This window comes from Cenococcum geophilum (genome assembly GCF_001692895.1).
Source record: "Cenococcum geophilum 1.58 unplaced genomic scaffold K441scaffold_64, whole genome shotgun sequence".
Taxonomy (NCBI): domain Eukaryota; kingdom Fungi; phylum Ascomycota; class Dothideomycetes; order Gloniales; family Gloniaceae; genus Cenococcum; species Cenococcum geophilum.
This window is the reverse complement of record NW_027137622.1, coordinates 795,211-812,651: the sequence shown is the minus strand read 5'-3', so window position 1 is coordinate 812,651 and position 17,441 is coordinate 795,211. Positions and strand designations below refer to the sequence as shown.

General features: G+C 47.1%; 7 protein-coding genes across 7 annotated transcripts; 4 read left to right on the top strand and 3 right to left on the bottom strand.

Annotated features, from left to right (window-relative positions):
* The first annotated feature begins 171 nt into the window (after positions 1 to 171).
* Positions 172 to 1,108, top strand: K441DRAFT_304284 (uncharacterized protein). The gene is made up of 2 exons (XM_067641060.1): positions 172 to 844; positions 900 to 1,108. The coding sequence occupies exons 1-2, from the start codon at positions 345 to 347 to the stop codon at positions 982 to 984; spliced, it is 585 nt and encodes a 194-aa protein (XP_067498299.1). The 5' UTR covers positions 172 to 344; the 3' UTR covers positions 985 to 1,108.
* A 1,664-nt stretch (positions 1,109 to 2,772) lies between these two features.
* Positions 2,773 to 3,947, bottom strand: K441DRAFT_620734 (putative aldo/keto reductase; the record flags this gene model as incomplete). The annotated part of the gene is given in 5 exon segments (XM_067645942.1): positions 2,773 to 3,115; positions 3,161 to 3,399; positions 3,461 to 3,558; positions 3,575 to 3,578; positions 3,621 to 3,947. The coding sequence occupies 5 exon segments, from the start codon at positions 3,945 to 3,947 to the stop codon at positions 2,773 to 2,775; spliced, it is 1,011 nt and encodes a 336-aa protein (XP_067498298.1).
* Positions 3,948 to 4,157: 210 nt separating this feature from the next.
* Positions 4,158 to 6,057, top strand: K441DRAFT_668655 (glycosyltransferase family 31 protein). The gene has a single exon (XM_067650029.1). The coding sequence runs from the start codon at positions 4,252 to 4,254 to the stop codon at positions 5,812 to 5,814; it is 1,563 nt and encodes a 520-aa protein (XP_067498297.1). The 5' UTR covers positions 4,158 to 4,251; the 3' UTR covers positions 5,815 to 6,057.
* K441DRAFT_737776 (uncharacterized protein) lies at positions 6,023 to 6,433 on the bottom strand (the record flags this gene model as incomplete). The annotated part of the gene is made up of 1 exon (XM_067654329.1): positions 6,023 to 6,433. The coding sequence occupies one exon, from the start codon at positions 6,431 to 6,433 to the stop codon at positions 6,062 to 6,064; it is 372 nt and encodes a 123-aa protein (XP_067498296.1). The 3' UTR covers positions 6,023 to 6,061.
* Positions 6,434 to 7,398: 965 nt separating this feature from the next.
* Positions 7,399 to 11,107, bottom strand: K441DRAFT_620725 (uncharacterized protein). The gene is made up of 3 exons (XM_067645941.1): positions 8,732 to 11,107; positions 8,174 to 8,675; positions 7,399 to 8,105 (listed from the first exon to the last, which is right to left on the bottom strand). The coding sequence occupies exons 1-3, from the start codon at positions 11,075 to 11,077 to the stop codon at positions 7,675 to 7,677; spliced, it is 3,279 nt and encodes a 1,092-aa protein (XP_067498295.1). The 5' UTR covers positions 11,078 to 11,107; the 3' UTR covers positions 7,399 to 7,674.
* Positions 11,108 to 12,106: 999 nt separating this feature from the next.
* K441DRAFT_587269 (DUF500-domain-containing protein) lies at positions 12,107 to 13,977 on the top strand (the record flags this gene model as incomplete). Its single annotated transcript, XM_067644667.1, has 3 exons — positions 12,107 to 12,302; positions 12,352 to 12,437; positions 12,499 to 13,977. The coding sequence occupies 3 exons, from the start codon at positions 12,107 to 12,109 to the stop codon at positions 13,975 to 13,977; spliced, it is 1,761 nt and encodes a 586-aa protein (XP_067498294.1).
* Positions 13,978 to 14,411: 434 nt separating this feature from the next.
* K441DRAFT_668651 (meiotic recombination protein DMC1) lies at positions 14,412 to 15,982 on the top strand. The gene is made up of 3 exons (XM_067650028.1): positions 14,412 to 15,058; positions 15,197 to 15,570; positions 15,634 to 15,982. The coding sequence occupies exons 1-3, from the start codon at positions 14,476 to 14,478 to the stop codon at positions 15,643 to 15,645; spliced, it is 969 nt and encodes a 322-aa protein (XP_067498293.1). The 5' UTR covers positions 14,412 to 14,475; the 3' UTR covers positions 15,646 to 15,982.
* Positions 15,983 to 17,441: the final 1,459 nt, after the last annotated feature.

Here is a 17,441-nt window from a genome sequence, read left to right as displayed (position 1 = left end):
GTATCGGAAAGACTCTATCACAGGATTATAGACCTGATACGGAATCATAGATCTTGAGAGTAAGTCATTTAATTAGCGCTAAGCTTCCCGAAGGAGACCGCATAGAACCGGCTAGTATTCAGTCGCGGGATTGACAAGCATTTACCGAAGATGCAGGTGCAACGTTCGTTATGGAAAATCCTACAGGATAGTTGTCCGCCTCACTCCCGCCTCACCCGAACAAATTATCGCACATACGGAAGTAAATACATGCTCAGTCCGAATATGGCTTTAAGGATACGCGGTCAAAAAAATATTCTGTCATATTTTCTCAGTTACTTAGTTGAATTTCCTTCAAGACAAGCATGGACCTGATCCCCGTTGCTCCCGACCCAGCAAGCAACAACAGTCGACACTGCGTCGTAAGGGCCACATACAATCTCGCGCCGATAGAAGAGTGGAAAACCCGGATAGTGGGGAAGCGGATCACCACCACTAATACCCACAAAGCCATCAGCAGCAGCTACAACTTCGCAGATTTCGATAAATCTGCGACTCCCCGGTTCTTCTACTGCGCGCCCGTACCCGCAGAATTCGACTATATTCATACCCAATCATCGCGTCTGCTAACTCTGCCCGTTGAGTTGCGCTTGCAGATTCTTGAGGAAGCATTGGAAAACACGGCCCAGAGCGCCGCGTCTGTCATCTTCGTTTGCAAGCAACTGTACGCTGAGGGTTTGCTCACTGCGCTTAAGAGCCATACGTTTAAGCACACTGAGCTGCCCAGGCTTTGTAGATTGCATCCGTTTTGTTGGCATAATTATTCGGCCAAGTTTCCGAGCGGTGGGGAGAGGGAGTGCCTCACGTACGTAACATACGACTAGCTGTGCTTCAAGAGGCTGATACGTGGTGATATTTAGGTTAAACGTTGTATTCGACCACATGTCGGTCGCTACGGATGTCTTTTACGGTGCGTATCGGATGCCGTGCTATCACCCGCAATAGATTATACACGTTTAGCATGATGAAAGCTGGACAGAAGGGTCGGTCATGGAGGACAAATGATTCTCCTAAGGCTAGAAGGCAGAGCCAATACGTATAAAAAAGTTGTTGCTTTATGATTAACTACATAATCCATTCCCCCTAACAAGTGAAGGTTTGCAATAAATGCATTTTGGATGTCTAAGACAATTAAACTTACTAGAAATACAGACACAGCCAGATTTTGATAGCTGAGAGTTGTGTTGAGAGAAAATGTAGATTATCCTACTCTCATATTACAATGTCGCATGGGATTGGAGCGTTAAGTTCAAGGAGATGGCGTGGTTTCTCCAGGCTTGTCCCCTGGCCCCGAGTGCTTGTGATATAAGCATCTATCAAGCTTTGCATATTCTTCTCTACAGATGAGTCTCTGCTTCTCATCGGGGGCTTCCAGGCTTGTCATAACGTCGGGGATGAAGTCTAAGTTCAAATGTACCTTCTGATCCTTTAAAGTATCAAAAGGCATCGTTAGAACAAAAGTATCCACGTGCAATTTTCGTAATATAGATGACTTAGGTGTGTTCTCGTAAATGTATTGGGTGAGCCCCAGATTCCCAACCCAGGTCAAAGCCATTCTTGTAGTAAGCAAATCGATTGCTTCGTTTTTGAGCCCGGGAATTCCTCGAACGTATCTAAATACATATATCTTGCAGAGAAATCGAGCGCTAAGAGGTATTTCATGGCTTTTGAGGCTCCTAGCAATGGAAGGTTTGACGGGTGATGATAGCGGATCATGGAGTCTATGGGCGTAAATCTAGGTACAGAGTGCTTCATCCAGAGGTAGCTAGACAGCTTCCATATGACTTCCCTCGAAATTCCCATTCAATGCTTCCCTGAGGTAAGAGGAATGATACCCGAGCAAGCCTTTGCGAATGCGGAACAGCTTCTGTTCTTGCCGACGGCAATGGAAATGAGATAGTCATAGTAAGTGCTTAGTTTGTTAGGAGCCACTCATGATGATATGGCTAGACTAAGCTGCTTACTCGCGTTTAGTGGGAATGACGTTGGATGAGAACACGCCCTGATTGGTGGCATGACAAATGGTTTCACCGGGGTTGTCATATTATCAATCGCGAAAGGGCACAACAGGCTAAGTGGGTTTAAGATTAATTCAGTACAACTAGGCTGCGAAGAGAGGTCTGATCTTGAATCGCTGACGAGTATCGTAGCAATGGTTGGAAGATGGTTGCTGGTAGCAAGACTGCTAGGTTATGAAATGTTGCTGTCAGCTTGGTCACGCATACAAGGAGCTGTCAAATGCAGCTACGAAGAGGTCCAAGCAGGTTTGCAAGGCAAGGGTGCAGTCAGCATGAATTAGAGAGGTGAAATAGAAAGAAGGTGTTGTGGTTTGGAGAAATTGCCCCGATCCACGTAGGTCAGAGTGAAATGGATGTTGGACTGAGGAAGGCGTGTAGGTCAAAATTGCTCGGGCCGCACAAACTAACATGCCCTCTTTCTCTTACAAGTAGCTATGACATCTCACACTCCTACTTTCAACAAACAGTTGTATGCCTTCACAATACATTTACATTTATCTATTGCAATTCACTCTTCCCTGCATGACTACGTGATTAGTCTTACACGCTCGCATCCTCAGTTGGGTAGGAAGATCAAACCAAAATTATCTGAGAAGGTTGCTGTTTTACGAAAATAAGGAGACTTTATCTGTAAAGAGCGTACTAATTTGTAAGGTGCGCTAATCTCAGCTAAAACTAATCGGACGACAGGATGTAGGTAATATCTTTGGTCAAATCACAAGTTTACTCTTTCACCAAACCTATCTTTCCTAGAATCTTCCCACAACCCTTCTACCGCCTTCCTTATATCCTCACTCAACGGACCCGCTCGGCAACATCTCACACTTTCCACCACCTGCTCTGCCCTTGATGCTCCAAGAATGACACCATCCTCATTTCCCAGCGCCGAATGATACACAAGCCAGCGGAGACTCACTTCGGCCAAACTCATACCCTTAGCCTCGGGTAGCGACTGGAGCGTCTCCGAGAGGTGCTTCAAAGCGCGGTGCACGGGCAGGCGATTGAAGACGTTGTTCCAAAACGGAGCTGCGTTAGGACCAGTATAGCGGTTACGGGAGCTGAGAGAATCAGTGACCGAAGGATTAGACTCTGCTGCTGGGAACGCTGCTGAAGATGCCATTTCAGGGGGTGTCAGCTTTCCTGTCAGAAATCCACCGGCAAGGGGGCTGTAAGCGTAGAACTTGATGTTATGCTCACGGAGCAAAGGAAAGAGGTGTTTCTCGCAGGACCGGAATAGCGCATTGTATTGGCCTTGGTAGATGGAGGGTTTGGCGTAGCCTTTTGCGGAGCAGACTGAAAGGAGGTCGCGCATCTGCTCAGCATTAAAGTTGCAGATGCCTAGCTGATATGCTCTTATATATTAGATATTGCGGGAAGAGAAATAGATTGGGATATCCAACCACCTTTTCAAACTTTCCAGCAAGATAGTGTTTGTGGAACGCGGCCGCGGTCTCTTCTATGGGCGTTTCGGGGTTCGGAGCATGGGCGTAGAGAATATGAACTTAAAGAGAAAGAACTACGCTTTCCGAGCACTACAGTGGATGTTTATGTATTCCTGCTCACCTTTTCTGTCCCTAACAGCTCCAAGCTCCTTTCTATACTTGAATCAATGCTTTTTTCAGACAAGTTCACCCGCCTCTCCTCGACACTAGATGAGAATAGTATCTTGGTGTCTATTACAAAACCTTTCTCTACCGACCGAGCTTGACCGAGGAGCGTTTCTGTATCCCACGGGCTTCCCGGTGGGTATGAGGCCGCGGAGTCTAGTTGACTGATTCCTAGCTTAGTGAGCGAGGATAGTAAAGAGGAAGCTTTGCTAGGAGTGTCCCATGTGGAGGCGAAGTTGCCGGTGCCGATGCCGCCGGCACCGAAGATGACCGTTACTGGCATAGAGGTTTAGAGGCTGCTGGATTTCACTTTTCTACAGAACTATGGCATATAGAAATATAATGCAACCGCAACACCCCTGGTGCTGTTCCAACACATCCATCGGTCAGGAGAGAACGTGTGGCGTTTTAGTACTTCGGCGGGAACAACGCTATCCCGAAGGGGGAGATCCCCTGAAGCTCCAGGGGGGAACGCCCTGCGCCTATCGATAGAGCGAGCTGAACACCCACCCCAAGGACTCATATGAGAGAATACTTGGTGTCTATTGCCTACTCTTTAAAATATGTTATACTAACTACCTACTCTAATGTTGCTTCTTTCTGTCCCTCGTTTTCTTTGGACTTTGCCTCGTCTCCTCGCGGCTATTGTCATCATTTATGGCTTCTTATGGGTCAAGAGTTTCCCCCGAGAACTTCCCACACAGTCCCTACCAAAGAATCAGGAAACTCGCACCGGCTATGACGATTCAAATATCAACCAGAACCGCCCAGCGGATCCAGATAACGTAATCGTAGCTATCAGAACCGGTGCTACCGAAGCCTACGACAAACTTCCCTCCCAACTCCTTCTCACAAACCCCAGAGATTTTGGCAATCTTCTTCTCTTCTCCGACCTCGAACAAGATATCGGCGGCTTCCACCTACACGATGTCCTCTCGCGCTTCGACCCCGATCTAATGGTGAATAATTCTGACTTCGACATCTACCGTAAACAACAAGAGTACGCACGGCTTGGTTTGGACATGCGGCTCTTGAAAGACGAGAAGGACCCCAACCCTAACTGGCGAACGAAAGGCCACAATGCGGCATGGGCGCTCGATAAATACAAATTTCTGCATATGCTGGAGTTGGCTTGGGAGTTGAGGCCGGAGAGAGATTGGTATGTGTTTATTGAGACGGACACGTATCTCATGCGGTCGAATCTTTATGGTTGGCTGGGCCAATTTGATCCCAAAAAGCCCTACTACTTTGGCAGCCCTGTCAGGAATCCCCACTATAATGATGGCGATACCTATCCGTTTGCGCACGGCGGTAGCGGAATCGTTCTTTCAGGAGCTGCGCTGCGCTGGTTCGCTGTGAACAACAGAGGCGCAGCGGGGAGATGGGATGCAGATATTGCAGACATGTGGTTTGGCGATTACGTTCTTGCGGCTGCTTTGTACGAAGAACTTGGACTCAACATAACGGGCGTATGGCCTTTATTGAGCGGGTTCAAACCCACGACTGTACCGTACGGCCCGGACGTCTGGTGTAAGGCAGTTGTGGCTCTGCACCACGTGCTGCCAGAAGAGCACAGCGCCATCTGGAGATTCGAACGCGAAAGAGAGGACTTCCGTCATATCAACACGCCACTGCTCTTCGAGGAGCTCTGGAAGCAGTTCATCCAGAATGAGGACTTATCGGCGCCTCGTGACAATTGGGACAATCTGTCCAATGATTTCACGAACGTCCAGTACAACATCCTCTTCAAAGACCGTGATCCGCCCAAGAGCCCAAGGCATCGGAGGTCGGAGGTGAAGCCTGCGCCTCCTTCAGAGAAGCCTGCGCCTCTTTCGGGAAAGCCTGCACCTCCTAAGGAGGCGCCTGCCCCTTTAGGTCCAGAGGCATCAGCAGATGCTTGCGCGAAAGCTTGTGAAACGCAAGATCAGTGCATGCAGTGGTCATACTCCTCTACGCCAACGCCCAATTTCAACGAGAACGGCGAGACGAAATGCCACCTTAGTACTAGCTTTAGGCTTGGTAGCCGCAGAATGCCAAAAGATGTTTCAGGCAAGAATGAAACGAATTTACAGAGGACGTGGCGGAGTGGATGGAGAAAGGATAAGTTCTGGTCGTGGGCTGAGCAGCACAGATGTAATAATATCACTTGAATTTCATAGACTCCGTATGTTGTGCATAGGCATTAACCATAGAGTTCTGGCTCTATCCACTTACATGTCTGAGTGTTATTGTATCTGCAAGGTTTTATACACTAGGGTGCCGACTAAGTTTTTAGAGGACCACACTTTTCGAAGATGTTTGATATCAAGAGGCAGAGGAAAGTTAGAAAGGTTGTGTTGAAAATAAACTAGCTGATTCCGTCTCTTATTATAGGTTGACACAGATGACTGTCCTCTTTCACAGATCTAGCAATCCATTGGTGTGATCGTGGTAGATGCATAGGTTCCATGCAGCCCATTGCTCCTTCGAAGTCACACTGGCAACACGATTTGATTTTTGCATGGTTACCACCATGTCGACCAGAAAGTCTTTCGTGAAGTAGCCCCTATATTGCCTCATTTGATCATGGTCCCCGCTTTCCAAAGCCATGTCAACCAACAGCTTTCGCAAGGGGGAGGACTCCTGAGTGTTGTCGAAAACGAAGCGAACTATTTCGATGGGAAAAGCCCACGTTTGAATGAACTTTGCGATAATCAAGTCAACTGCAGCATTCTTGAGTCCTGGGATTCCGCGAGCGTCTCCGAAGACGAAGATCTTGCAGATGAACATCCATTCAATATTCGTAGTGTCGGTTTTGCTGACGCAGGCTCTTCCTGCATGTAAATCAAAGAGCTTGCGGGTGTAGAGTCAGTAGTAAAATTATTGGAAGACCTCAATGTCACCCTCCGGAAGATGCACAACGCCATATAAGCCTTCTGCAAATCGATTATTTAGTGCTGCCTGGAAATAGGAAGAATGGTAGCTCAGAAGTCCCTTATAGAGACGAAACTCTCTTTATCTCGCCTTTACCAACTACCACTGAAATGATTGTGCCATAGCAGGCACTTGTTCGATAGTTATGTTAGATCCGTTGCCTGCAAAAGTGTCGATTCAGGTTGGATTTAGCCTATTACCCTATCCTTGTTCCTATTCAGGTTGTACTACTACCTCCGTTTCAGTTACATACCCCCCCTTTTCCTATTTCCGACACCTACCTCATGTATAAATAGTTTCTTTTCTTCATAGTTTGAATAGACAGAGTCCTCATTCTTTACTTACTCATCGGCGCACGGACTACCGATTGACAAAAAGTTTTTATGAAATGAATTGTCATACCCAGGAGGAAAATTGATGCCCAAAGGACATGTGTTCGTCGACTGTTGTAATGGCGTATTGGAATTGACCGATTCTGTTGGTATCATTGCAATTGAAGGAATATCATAGACTCGTAGATGTAATGCTGATAAATTAAGAGTGAGATAGGATGAATTGACCACCAAGAAATGGGAAGGTTTTAATTTGCAGTCTCTAAAGGGGTTTGAGAATAAAAGACAGGGAATTTCGGCCAAGAATTAGTAGAGGTATCGTGAAGCCCTTTCTAAGCGGTAGTGGTGGATTGAACAGACCTTATATGTGGGGTCACATGACCTGTCAGGCTCCAGTAAATGCCACCCAGGCTGCCTTTTAGTAGAATTTTTATGTTGAAGCTGACGCAATGGATATAGAAGAACGCGCGGCAACTTTTTACAGAATTACCCCGATGCGTAGACCACCACTGAATTTAGGATACTTCCTTTCACTTAGTGAGACCCCTAAATGAATGCTTTTACTAACACTAACCCAGTCATTAATCCTCATTGCAAGTCCCTCAAATCCTCGATGACTTGAATCAAGTAGTAGGCGACAATTCAATGGCTGCATTACTTTTTTGGCTTAACTTCGCCAGATACTACATCCCAAACCCCGCAAAAGCCGCATAATTCTCGTGTCCATGGTATAAGTGCCAATGCCCAAAGCCTGAAATGCTACATCTACTGCTCTCCTTCGACCCAAGCCCTTCCAATTTCCTCTGCAATTCCCAACCTCAAAACTCTCAACACATCCAAACCCCTCGCGTCCTTCACGAAGCCTTTCCTCCAATCCCACGCTCTCTTCACATCGCCAACATTTCCGCCCCTAATCAAAATGGCACTGTTTTCCGTAGACTGGCCTTCGCCTCCAGATCCGGATCCTAGCATCGAGCTTCCAACTAGGGAAAACTGGCTCGAAGCTGTAGTAAGGTTTGAAGTAGATTTCTTGAGCATAGTACGTGGAGAGGGAGCATCAGCACCGTAGGCCGCCGCAAGAGTCGAGGTGAAGCATTCTTCACATTGAGCGTAAATGAGGGAAGGGGAGGTTTGCAGGTCTTCAACTGCGGCAAGGAGGGTGTATAAGTGAGAGAGAGTGAAAACTCGTTTCGGCTCTGTTGAGGGGAAAACATATGTTAGCCTCTTAAAAATACAAGAGATAGTATCCAGAACAATGACTTACGATTAATAAAAACCAGAGCTTCTCCGAGTAATGCTAGTAGGCCATCGACTTGTACAACAGTCTGGATAGAGGGATCGTACAGGCCACCACGGATACTGGAGGCTGCACTGGATATGATGACCATCAGTGCGGATGCAGCTGCTCGTTTACGAGCCATTGGTCTGAGACTAGGTTTCTGGCTAGGCTTTGCGTTTACCTCTTCGTCACGGAGGTCATAAAATTTGCGGATGGTGGCATAGCCGCTGAGGTAGGTTGATAGAAGTTGGGCGGCTTCAAGATCTGTGCGGGAGAGCTGAGTGAGAGTCTGCTTGGGAGAAGTGATCAAGAGTTTGAGGCGGTCGTCAAGTTCAGATATAGGCGGATACGACACTGACTGTACCAGGCAGAGGGAGACAAGAATATCAAGAACTTCGCGAATCTTTTTCGGTTGGTGAGCTCGTGCATAATAGACTAGCGCATCTCCATAGTTGGTGGTGGTCTCGGACAGATAATCGGCGTATTTCTAAAGAACATGTGAGCAAATGTACTCTACGTCTGCATGGTTAGTAAGATGCTTACTGCGGCAATAGTACTTGCGTGTCTTGTGAAACCCAGGTTATTGCAGAGCGCAAGGATCTTGTCAACTCGCTCCGCAGATGTTAACCCTAGCCCGTTGAGAAGTTTCCCAATGAGGTCGTTTGCGTTATCTACGTTGTCGAGACGACCTAGTACTTGTACTGCAAGCTCCCAACCTTCTCGAGTAATCCTAAGTTCAGGACTCTGAATAATCTCTCTTCTCGAGAGTAAATGCGCATAGTGAATCATTAGCTCGTCTTTATTAAAGCCAGTGTGTTCTTGCTGCCCATAGCTCAAGACCATTAGATCGCTCTTATCGAAGCCTTTCATGATGTCTTTAGACTTCCGTGTCTCTTCTAGCCAATTACCTGCGCTCGCTACTTCGACCACAGCAGAAGTGATTAAAATAGACCAGCCTTGGAGGATTTGGATGATTCCTTCGATATTTTCTTCACATATGCATGCTAGTCCAATTTCAAATGCGCTGGCGGTGTTGATGCTAAAATCCTGCTCCTCGCCATCAATGACTGTGGCAAGAGCGGAAGATAGCTTCTGGCGGTAGGCTGACGTTGGAGTCAAGTCCACAGGACGAGCCCTTTGTGATCGTGATATAGAGCGGCGGCTCATGGTGAGACTTCCCTTAGGAATGTCTTCCGTCTCGCCATCCCACCATACCGCAAGTCCTAAAACAGCCTCAACCCAGTCGAGAGCATTTCCAAGAATCTCTTCTTCTTCTCCTTGCAGCTGCTTGTACAGAATGACAAGGTTTTGGTACACAGACCAAGCAACTTTGCTTTCAGCTCTGCGGCTAGCCATACTCAATTTCAAGTTATTTTTTGCTGCGGATATGCCGAAGTTCTCCGCCTGGAATGGCTGGACAATACTCGCTTGATCGTAGTTTTTTCCTTCTGCGAAATCTTTTAGATCTGAAATGGCCTCAGATGCTCGACGTCTGAAAATGCTCCAGTCATTACCCTTCACATCCCAGTCACCAGATTGGACAGCAGGACATGATTGAATCAGGGTAATGGCGCTTTGCGCTGCTGTATTGATGTTGGCTAAATGCATTCCTTCATAGCCATAATCCCCTAGACTATCTGTTGCAGCGCTCTCGGCAACCTCGAAATTTGCTCCTTTGAGCAACTTCAACGTAGTGGGAAAGTTACCACGGAATGCTGAATATTTGACGGCATCCCAGAACCCGGGATGAGCTGAATACCCACGTTGCTCTCTCAAGACCGAACCGATTTCCGAGGAAGATGTATGATATGTGTTCATCCAATCAAGTAAAACTTTGGGAATGGGCGTATTTTGCTTGACCTCGTAGGGCCGGTTAGTAAAAGTTGAGAATGCCGACGGTCGTCCATATCGAGAGGCTTGACTTGGGTAATGTAGTTGTAAAAGTAAACTAGCCAAGAAGTTGGCTTTTGTAACGGGAGACTCGCTGGCAGGAGGTCCCACTGCGCGCATGCTACTGCTAAATTGTGTTCGTGAAGATAACCTCCACAAGTTAACAAGTTGTTGTGCGACTTCAGCAAGGACCTCGCTCTTCCTAAGGGGATTGTCTGAGGTGACAGATTCGTTCAGTTTACCCATCAGTTGTTCAGTCTCTAATATTAGCCCATCTGGTTCATGTAGTTTTACATGTTGCGGAGGAGACACCAAGCCTTTGGCCAGCTTAAGCAGATCATACTTGGATTGCCCTAGCGCAGATTGTGGATTATCCGATGCTGTCGTAGGCTGTACTGACGCACATTGTCGAGAGCGCTTGGTTCCTCTTGGAGAATCGAATATTCCTGGATCCCTTAGGCTATATCCTTGAGACACAACGGAAGCCGAGAAGTGAGACTGTTGTCCAGTTTGGTCTTGGTCTGCGTAGTCTTTATCCTCGTCCATTCGATCCTCGTCTTCTTCCTCGTATTCCTCCTCGCCCTCCTCTTCATCACTATATTGTTCTTCATCCTCATCAAACGCTGTCGCTTGTGGTGGACTGCTCCTTGGTGCGTGATATCCAGTGCGCCCTCGAGTGATGGAAGTTCCGCCATATGGGTCACTGCGAGCAGACAACGGCGCCGCAAAACGACTACTACCAAAAGGCAGTAATGGCTTGGGTGGTGAGCTATTTATGTGAGATGGTTGAAAGGATGGCTTCTTAGAAGAAATGCCATAGCTTGTATGGAGCTGAGAGCTTCCGAAAAAAGAGGACGGCGGCGGACCAGCAGGGGTGGATGAGGGAATGAATCTGGAAGGGGGAGGGCCCGCAGGAGTTGTTGAGGGATTATTCCTGCTCACACGGCGAGAATCTGGTGTGGAGGGAGGGGTAGAGGAGTCTGGGACGCGGTAAACCATAGCTGGAGGGTAGTAATAAGTTGGTGTAGGTGGTGGAGAAGGTAGAGAAATTTATTGTTGCATGCCTATTAGCGGCGGAAGGATAGAATGGAGAAGCGACAATCAGGCGGGAAGTGAATCGCGTAATTAATTAAGAGTGGATTTAATAGTTGTAAAGCCCCACTTGATGTGATGGATGGGGCTGGTGGAGATCGTTGAAGACACTGGCGCGCTCATGGATGCTCACGATGAAAGCTACGCGAAGCTGGTGACCGAAAACATTGGGCATTTTCGTTCGGAGCGGTGCCGGCTCATGTCTACTACGGAGCAGATTACACGTGATATTCAAGCACGGACCTCGATGCTTTCGAATGGTGGGAATAGTTGGATTGAGGGATGCTTCTCTCTCTCCGCATTCCAAATCTCCTATTCCGAATGCGTCGCATGAGATACCTCTACATACCCTAAATCATCTTCTACTTTCTCCTGTTCCACCTTGACTCAGGGGTTGCTCAAGATACCTGCCATTCACCGAAGAACATGGAACTAGCCCCTAGATTTTTTGCTTTATGCAAACTTTCCATGCAGGAAAGCGCCGTCGTCGCTTGCGCCGTTAAGAACAAGGCGAATCAGCAGGGGACTCCTCGAAAGTCCGTATCTCTGACGACCCCGATGGAGAGGCAAGATGCATATCTAATACATATCACAATTAATTGTCGAGGTTGGAGTACCTGCAGGATTGACCAGGGGTCTGTTAATTAGTTGATTAAGGTACAGCTACGCAGCGTTCAGCTGCTGACTGACCATGGGCTGACGTAGGTAGCCTGGTAGTCCGACAGAAACTGTGCCGCCGTCTTCCAGAGCCCTGCGCCTCTGCGCTTTTGCAGTCCGAATCTCGCATTTCTTTTCTCATCCACCCGTCTCCGCGACACTAAGGAGAACGAGTTAATAAGACTACTCTCTCTAATGTCTAATCTTCGTTTTGATTCAAAACGAATCCTCTCTCCATAATCTTTCGACCTTCCCCGCACAGCTAAACTCTAGCGGACGATGCCGGCAACGCAAGCTATATGGCAGAAGACGAAGACGGGTGGGAAAGCGGGCTTCGACAAGGTTTGGGGATGGGCAGACAAACTCGGCGCGCCTGTTAACAAGCTCTCTAACAAACTTGGATCTGAGGCGTTCTGGCCGACAACCCTGGATAAAGAATCCGACAAGGCGGCGCGGATTCTACGAAGCTTCTGTAGTAAGTTTGTCGCCTCCGAGTGCCTCGGAGCCTGCTAACGCTGGCCCAGAGGATGGCTTTTACCAAGAAGAGGTTCACCAGACCGCCGATGGACCCAAGCAGAAACAGAAAGTACTGAAGAAGATACCTCCGGAGGTTTGTCTCTATCATTTTACGGATTTAAATAGGGGTGTACAGCAACTGACAGCAAAACTAGGTCATAAAAAATGCCAAAGGTCTCGCGATCTTCACAACAATGCGCACTGGCCTTTGGGTTTCGGGCGCCGGCGGTAGCGGCATCCTTGTAGGGCGGAAAGAAGACGGGTCCTGGTCGCCACCTTCTGGAATTTTACTGCATACAGCTGGCTTAGGTTTCCTTGTCGGAGTCGACATCTACGATTGTGTTGTTGTTATAAACACCCAGAAGGCCTTGGATGCGTTTTCCAAAGTTCGCTGTACTTTGGGCGGAGAGATCAGCGCAGTCGCCGGACCTGTCGGCATTGGTGGCGTGCTAGAGACGGAAGTTCACAAAAGACAAGCACCAGTATTCACATATCTCAAGTCACGGGGTTTTTATGCTGGTGTTCAAATCGACGGCTCAATCGTCATCGAGCGGACGGACGAGAATGAGAGGTTCTACAATGAACGTATTGGCGTTGCCGATATACTTGCCGGGAAAGTACGGCACCCACCTTACGAAATCAGAACCTTGATGGAAACTATCAAGGCTGCACAAGGAGACCAGGACGTAAACCAATCGTTCTTGGTAGATGGACCGACCCCGGGTGACTTCGAGATAGAGGAAGACGGAAAAACCTTTGGGATTCCAGATGTAGAAGACCCGGATCCTTTTGGGGTACTCGCCTTGGAAAAGGAAGGGTTCGAGATTCGTGAGGCTGGCACACACAAACGCCCAACGAGCGAGCAATTTGAGTTCAACCCAAAGCCTAGCAGTCCGATATACGGCCATTTTAGAAGAAGTGTAGAGATGGGCTCAGACAGCAGAAGTGTTAGCCGGAGAAGCAGCTGGCGGACTAGCACGATGAGCACAATGGATCGCGGCGTTCAGACTACGGATATGTCGACACAAACGGATTTTGATTCTCCCACATCTCAAACACCAAGATCACTTGAGACGAACGGCAATGCCAGGATGTCAGAGATCCCGGAGAATAAAAGTACAGATGACATAACTGAAAGTATCAAAGACAAACCCTCTACATCCGAAGACGTTGATGATGATGTTGATGCTACGGAAGAGCCTGTGGTGCAGACAATTCACCAAGCCACCGCACCTCAATTCATTTCCCGTGCACGCCTTGTCACCGTCGTAAAACCCACCCCACCTAAGCTTCCACCGCGCAATCCAATCCGTGATAGGAAGAAGCCTTTGATTATTAACGCCGATACCTCAAACGAGTACATGGGCCGGGACCAGGCTACAGGCACCTCTTTCTCATCCTCCGACCGGCCTTCTCCATCATCGCTTCCTGGTGATCACTCCTCAGTACGTTCGCAAGACTCCATATCGTCGGCTGAAGGACTAGAAGGCTTGAGCGAGAGGTTCCATCTTAAAATTGACACCGAAGCCAACCGGATTGCCGACAAAGAAATGGCAGTCAAGTCAGAAGAGAATGATGGGTACCATTCAATGCCTGAATCACCCACCAAGCGTATACCTGGCGGATTCAATTAGTACTATGGAAGTCGAATTCTCAAAACATCTTTGTACCCTACGACCTTTTCTACATTCACGGTCTTACGATTTTTAGCAATATACGCTGAAAGCTGCGTTTGGTATGGTGTTTCATGGGAGGGATTGGCGACTATTATTTAGGAAGCGAGTATTTTAGTACTCTCTTGTTTATGATATCACGTTTATTGTTATTCATCCATGTTAAAAAGCGGGTTTATTTCTAGTACGCTTGCATGACTATTCGTTTAACTATTGGTTCCATTCTGGAGTAGATATTATGTGTGTTTGGATTTAGAATCTTCAGAAACCCGACTTTCGCACAGTTGTTCAACACGAACTGTTGATATGTGAATTCTTGAAATACGTATAATCGGTTAAATATGTCCGGTCTCAAGCCGCCGCGTCTCAACACTCAGAGAGTTCTGCCACCGCCCGCGCCTAAATTTCTACCAGATTCTTCGACTCCTACGATATCTACAGCAACATACCGTTCTCGCGATGGCTTCAAAACTTAAAACCCGGCCGGCTCCCGTGCCCCACAAGGTCGCCGATTACACTATCCTCCCCCTCACCATCCCTGCACTGCCTGCCTTCCCAACTCAGTCGAAACATTATATCTACATCCGCCCACACGTTCCTAAACTTCCAGATCCAGACAGCGAACGGAGTCTATTTATAGCAAATATACCGATCGATGCATCCGAAGAGGAAATTAGGAGCTTATTTACGAAGCAGCTTAGCGGTGGACGAGTTGAGCGTGTCGACTTCGAAAGCTCGATACATTCCTACCAGACCAGGAATCAGCAGTTGGGCCAGGGCAAGGAGGAGGATGGTGCAATAGCGCGGGCCCCGAAAAGCAAGAAGAGGAAGAGAGACGAGGTGGCGGCGGAGGGTGTGATTGAGGATGAGGAGACTAGGTTACCACAGACGTGGGAAGAAGAGATCAGGAGCAGCGGGAGCTCGGCGGTAGTCGTATTCGTAGATCGTGCGAGTGCGAAAGGGGCTATGAGAGAGATTGAGAGGGTGGTGAAAAAACCAACGGAGATTCTTTGGGAATGTCGGCAACGGTTGGGTGAGAAAAGTGAGTGTTTTTCAGCCACACTATTATACTAGCTATTTTGGAGCGCAGAGTAGTGTTGCGCCATATCTAAAGCAGTGGAAAATAATGAGGTTTGGGTAGCTATTTTGAGATTGCTGACTAGGAAATTATGTTGTACAGGATATCAGACCCATCACACCCTAGCATTCCCTCCCAAGCCAATCCTCCAGAAATCAATAAATGCCTACCTCTCTGCGTTCACCCGTGCTGAAACTGCGCGGAACCGACTGCGGGCCCGCCAGCGCGCTGTCCCCGATGAAGATGGCTTCATAACTGTGGTCCGTGGGGGCCGGACTGGGCCGGCTAGACTTGAGGAGGCGGAAGCAGCGAAGGAGAAACTGGAAGAGAGGAAAAAGAAGAGGGGCGCCAAGGAAGATTTTTATAGGTTTCAGGTCAGGGAGAAGAGGAAGGAGAGAGAAGGAGAGTTGAGGAGGAAGTTCGAGCAAGATCGGAGAAAGGTAGCGGAGATGAGAGAGAGGAGAGGAAGGGTTGTGGTAAGTCGAAATATTGCTGTATTTCCTGCTGTGGAGGTAGAACACCTGTTAACAGTGGTTTAGCCCATGTCATGATTTTCGAGGGTCCTGATGTGCTTGTCTGAGTTTTTCAGCATTAAGGGCTCTATAGGATATCTCAGGGATTTACCCATTACAACCTGCCAGTATTTAAGACTCTTCTCTGGGCGGCTTTAGCCATTTTAACCTAAGGGTATTAGTGAAAATGGAAGCTACCTGAGTCACGACACTAACTCCGAACCAAGCTGTCTCGTTAATGACTGATCAAGGCATGCCTAGCTCTGTCTTTGGGACGTGCTGTGACAACTCCTCGACGTGGAGTTCCGCATACTAAATTGTTCGAGAGAGAACGTTTCTTCCTTGTCACCACCCCACCGGGAGATACTAGTCGTCTAAAATATAACTTAAATGTTACTATAATTTGAAATGATAACTTTACTCTTACTAAATCAAGCTTTAAATCGTATTTATTGTAGGCCAAAAGTTAGCAAGAGTATTATAATTACGCTTTATCTAATGAAATTCGAACATTGGATAGAATAAAAATTTAATAACGATTAACTAAAGCACAGAGATCGCTAACTGAAGTATTTGCACCTTCCTAATTAAGAAGTTTGGCTTATCGCTCGCTGACTACCCTGAATAATTTAACGGCAGAATATATCTACAGACTCACTACGTCTATGATATCAACACTAACGCCTTACTCTATACACAATACGAACCAGAACCAGATAGCTGGACGGATCTATTGTCCCTTGACACGGCAATTTTGGTCCTTAGGTTATCGATAAGAATCGGCCAATTGGAAAAGCTAGGTTAATATAAATACCCAATTGAATCTAGTCGCGAATATAAGCGACCTTGGCAAAGGACCCTGCCGTGTCAAGGGATACCTGGGCGGGCTATGTCCTCTTCGGGTACGATAAAACCGGCCCATTTGGCACGTGCGCAACCCCCAAAAATCAAGAGTCAGAACACCACATATATTAGATCTAATACCTCGTCATTTAACCGTCTAATTGTCTACATTTATGAAACCGCTTTATATACCACTTATACTACTTCTAAACCTTCTTTTCGTCTAGCTCCTCCTTAAATATACATATAAATCGAGCTAGCGTAGCTATCTCTGTCGTATAACGCCTTAAATAGAACTTCCTCTTTAACCCTTAAGCTTAAGACTTAATAATTAAGAAATTAGGAGAATTTCCTAGCCCCATAGTGGTTAAGAGGCTATAGTTCTTTATCTAGGAATATATTACTCTTAAGTTATAAGTAAAGTCTTTATCTTAATAAAGAGTGAGCCCTATTACGGAGCGCTAGCTTCTTATATAATATCTAACTAAGGCTTTCCTTTGTTATCAAGGGGAATTAAATCATTATTAAGATAGCTAGCAATTGCGGCTGTTTCTAACCATGTAATTAACCTCTTCTTTCCTTATAGATTTAGACCCTTATCCTTTTAATTATGGCGCGTTTATATCTCTTCTAAAGAGAGGATTTGGCTTTAAATACGCCCTATAACACTAGTAACTTTATAAATAAGAGACTAAGGGATTAGGATGCCGAGCTCTTAAGAGTAAAGCTTTACGTAGAGTACTCTACTGTGAGGGGGCTTTGTAGACAGGGGGCTATAAGGCACGATTGTGGAACAGGATAGATTGGTAAGAGAGACGAATCCTTAAGGAGGTAAAGCCTCTGAGATCGTGGAGACTATATACTACAAGCATGTGCCTCCAGCACGTGACCGGCGACCATCCGAGGGGCGTCCGGGGGTTGTCCTGAGGGCAACCCGAGGTGTCCGCAATAATATCCCTTACATCTACACCGCTATAGGGTCTTAATTTGGC

Excerpts from the sequence above, each read along its gene's own strand:
- K441DRAFT_304284 (XM_067641060.1), top strand. The coding sequence starts at position 345 with ATGGACCTGATCCCCGTTGCTCCCGACCCAGCAAGCAACAACAGTCGA. Across the intron at positions 845-899 it reads GGGGAGAGGGAGTGCCTCAC|GTTAAACGTTGTATTCGACC; the intron begins GTACGTAACATA and ends GGTGATATTTAG.
- K441DRAFT_668655 (XM_067650029.1), top strand. The coding sequence starts at position 4,252 with ATGTTGCTTCTTTCTGTCCCTCGTTTTCTTTGGACTTTGCCTCGTCTC.
- K441DRAFT_620725 (XM_067645941.1), bottom strand. The coding sequence starts at position 11,077 with ATGGTTTACCGCGTCCCAGACTCCTCTACCCCTCCCTCCACACCAGAT. Across the intron at positions 8,676-8,731 it reads ACGCAAGTACTATTGCCGCA|AAATACGCCGATTATCTGTC; the intron begins GTAAGCATCTTA and ends CATGTTCTTTAG. Across the intron at positions 8,106-8,173 it reads AGCTCTGGTTTTTATTAATC|AGCCGAAACGAGTTTTCACT; the intron begins GTAAGTCATTGT and ends TCCCCTCAACAG.
- K441DRAFT_668651 (XM_067650028.1), top strand. The coding sequence starts at position 14,476 with ATGGCTTCAAAACTTAAAACCCGGCCGGCTCCCGTGCCCCACAAGGTC. Across the intron at positions 15,059-15,196 it reads GCAACGGTTGGGTGAGAAAA|GATATCAGACCCATCACACC; the intron begins GTGAGTGTTTTT and ends TATGTTGTACAG.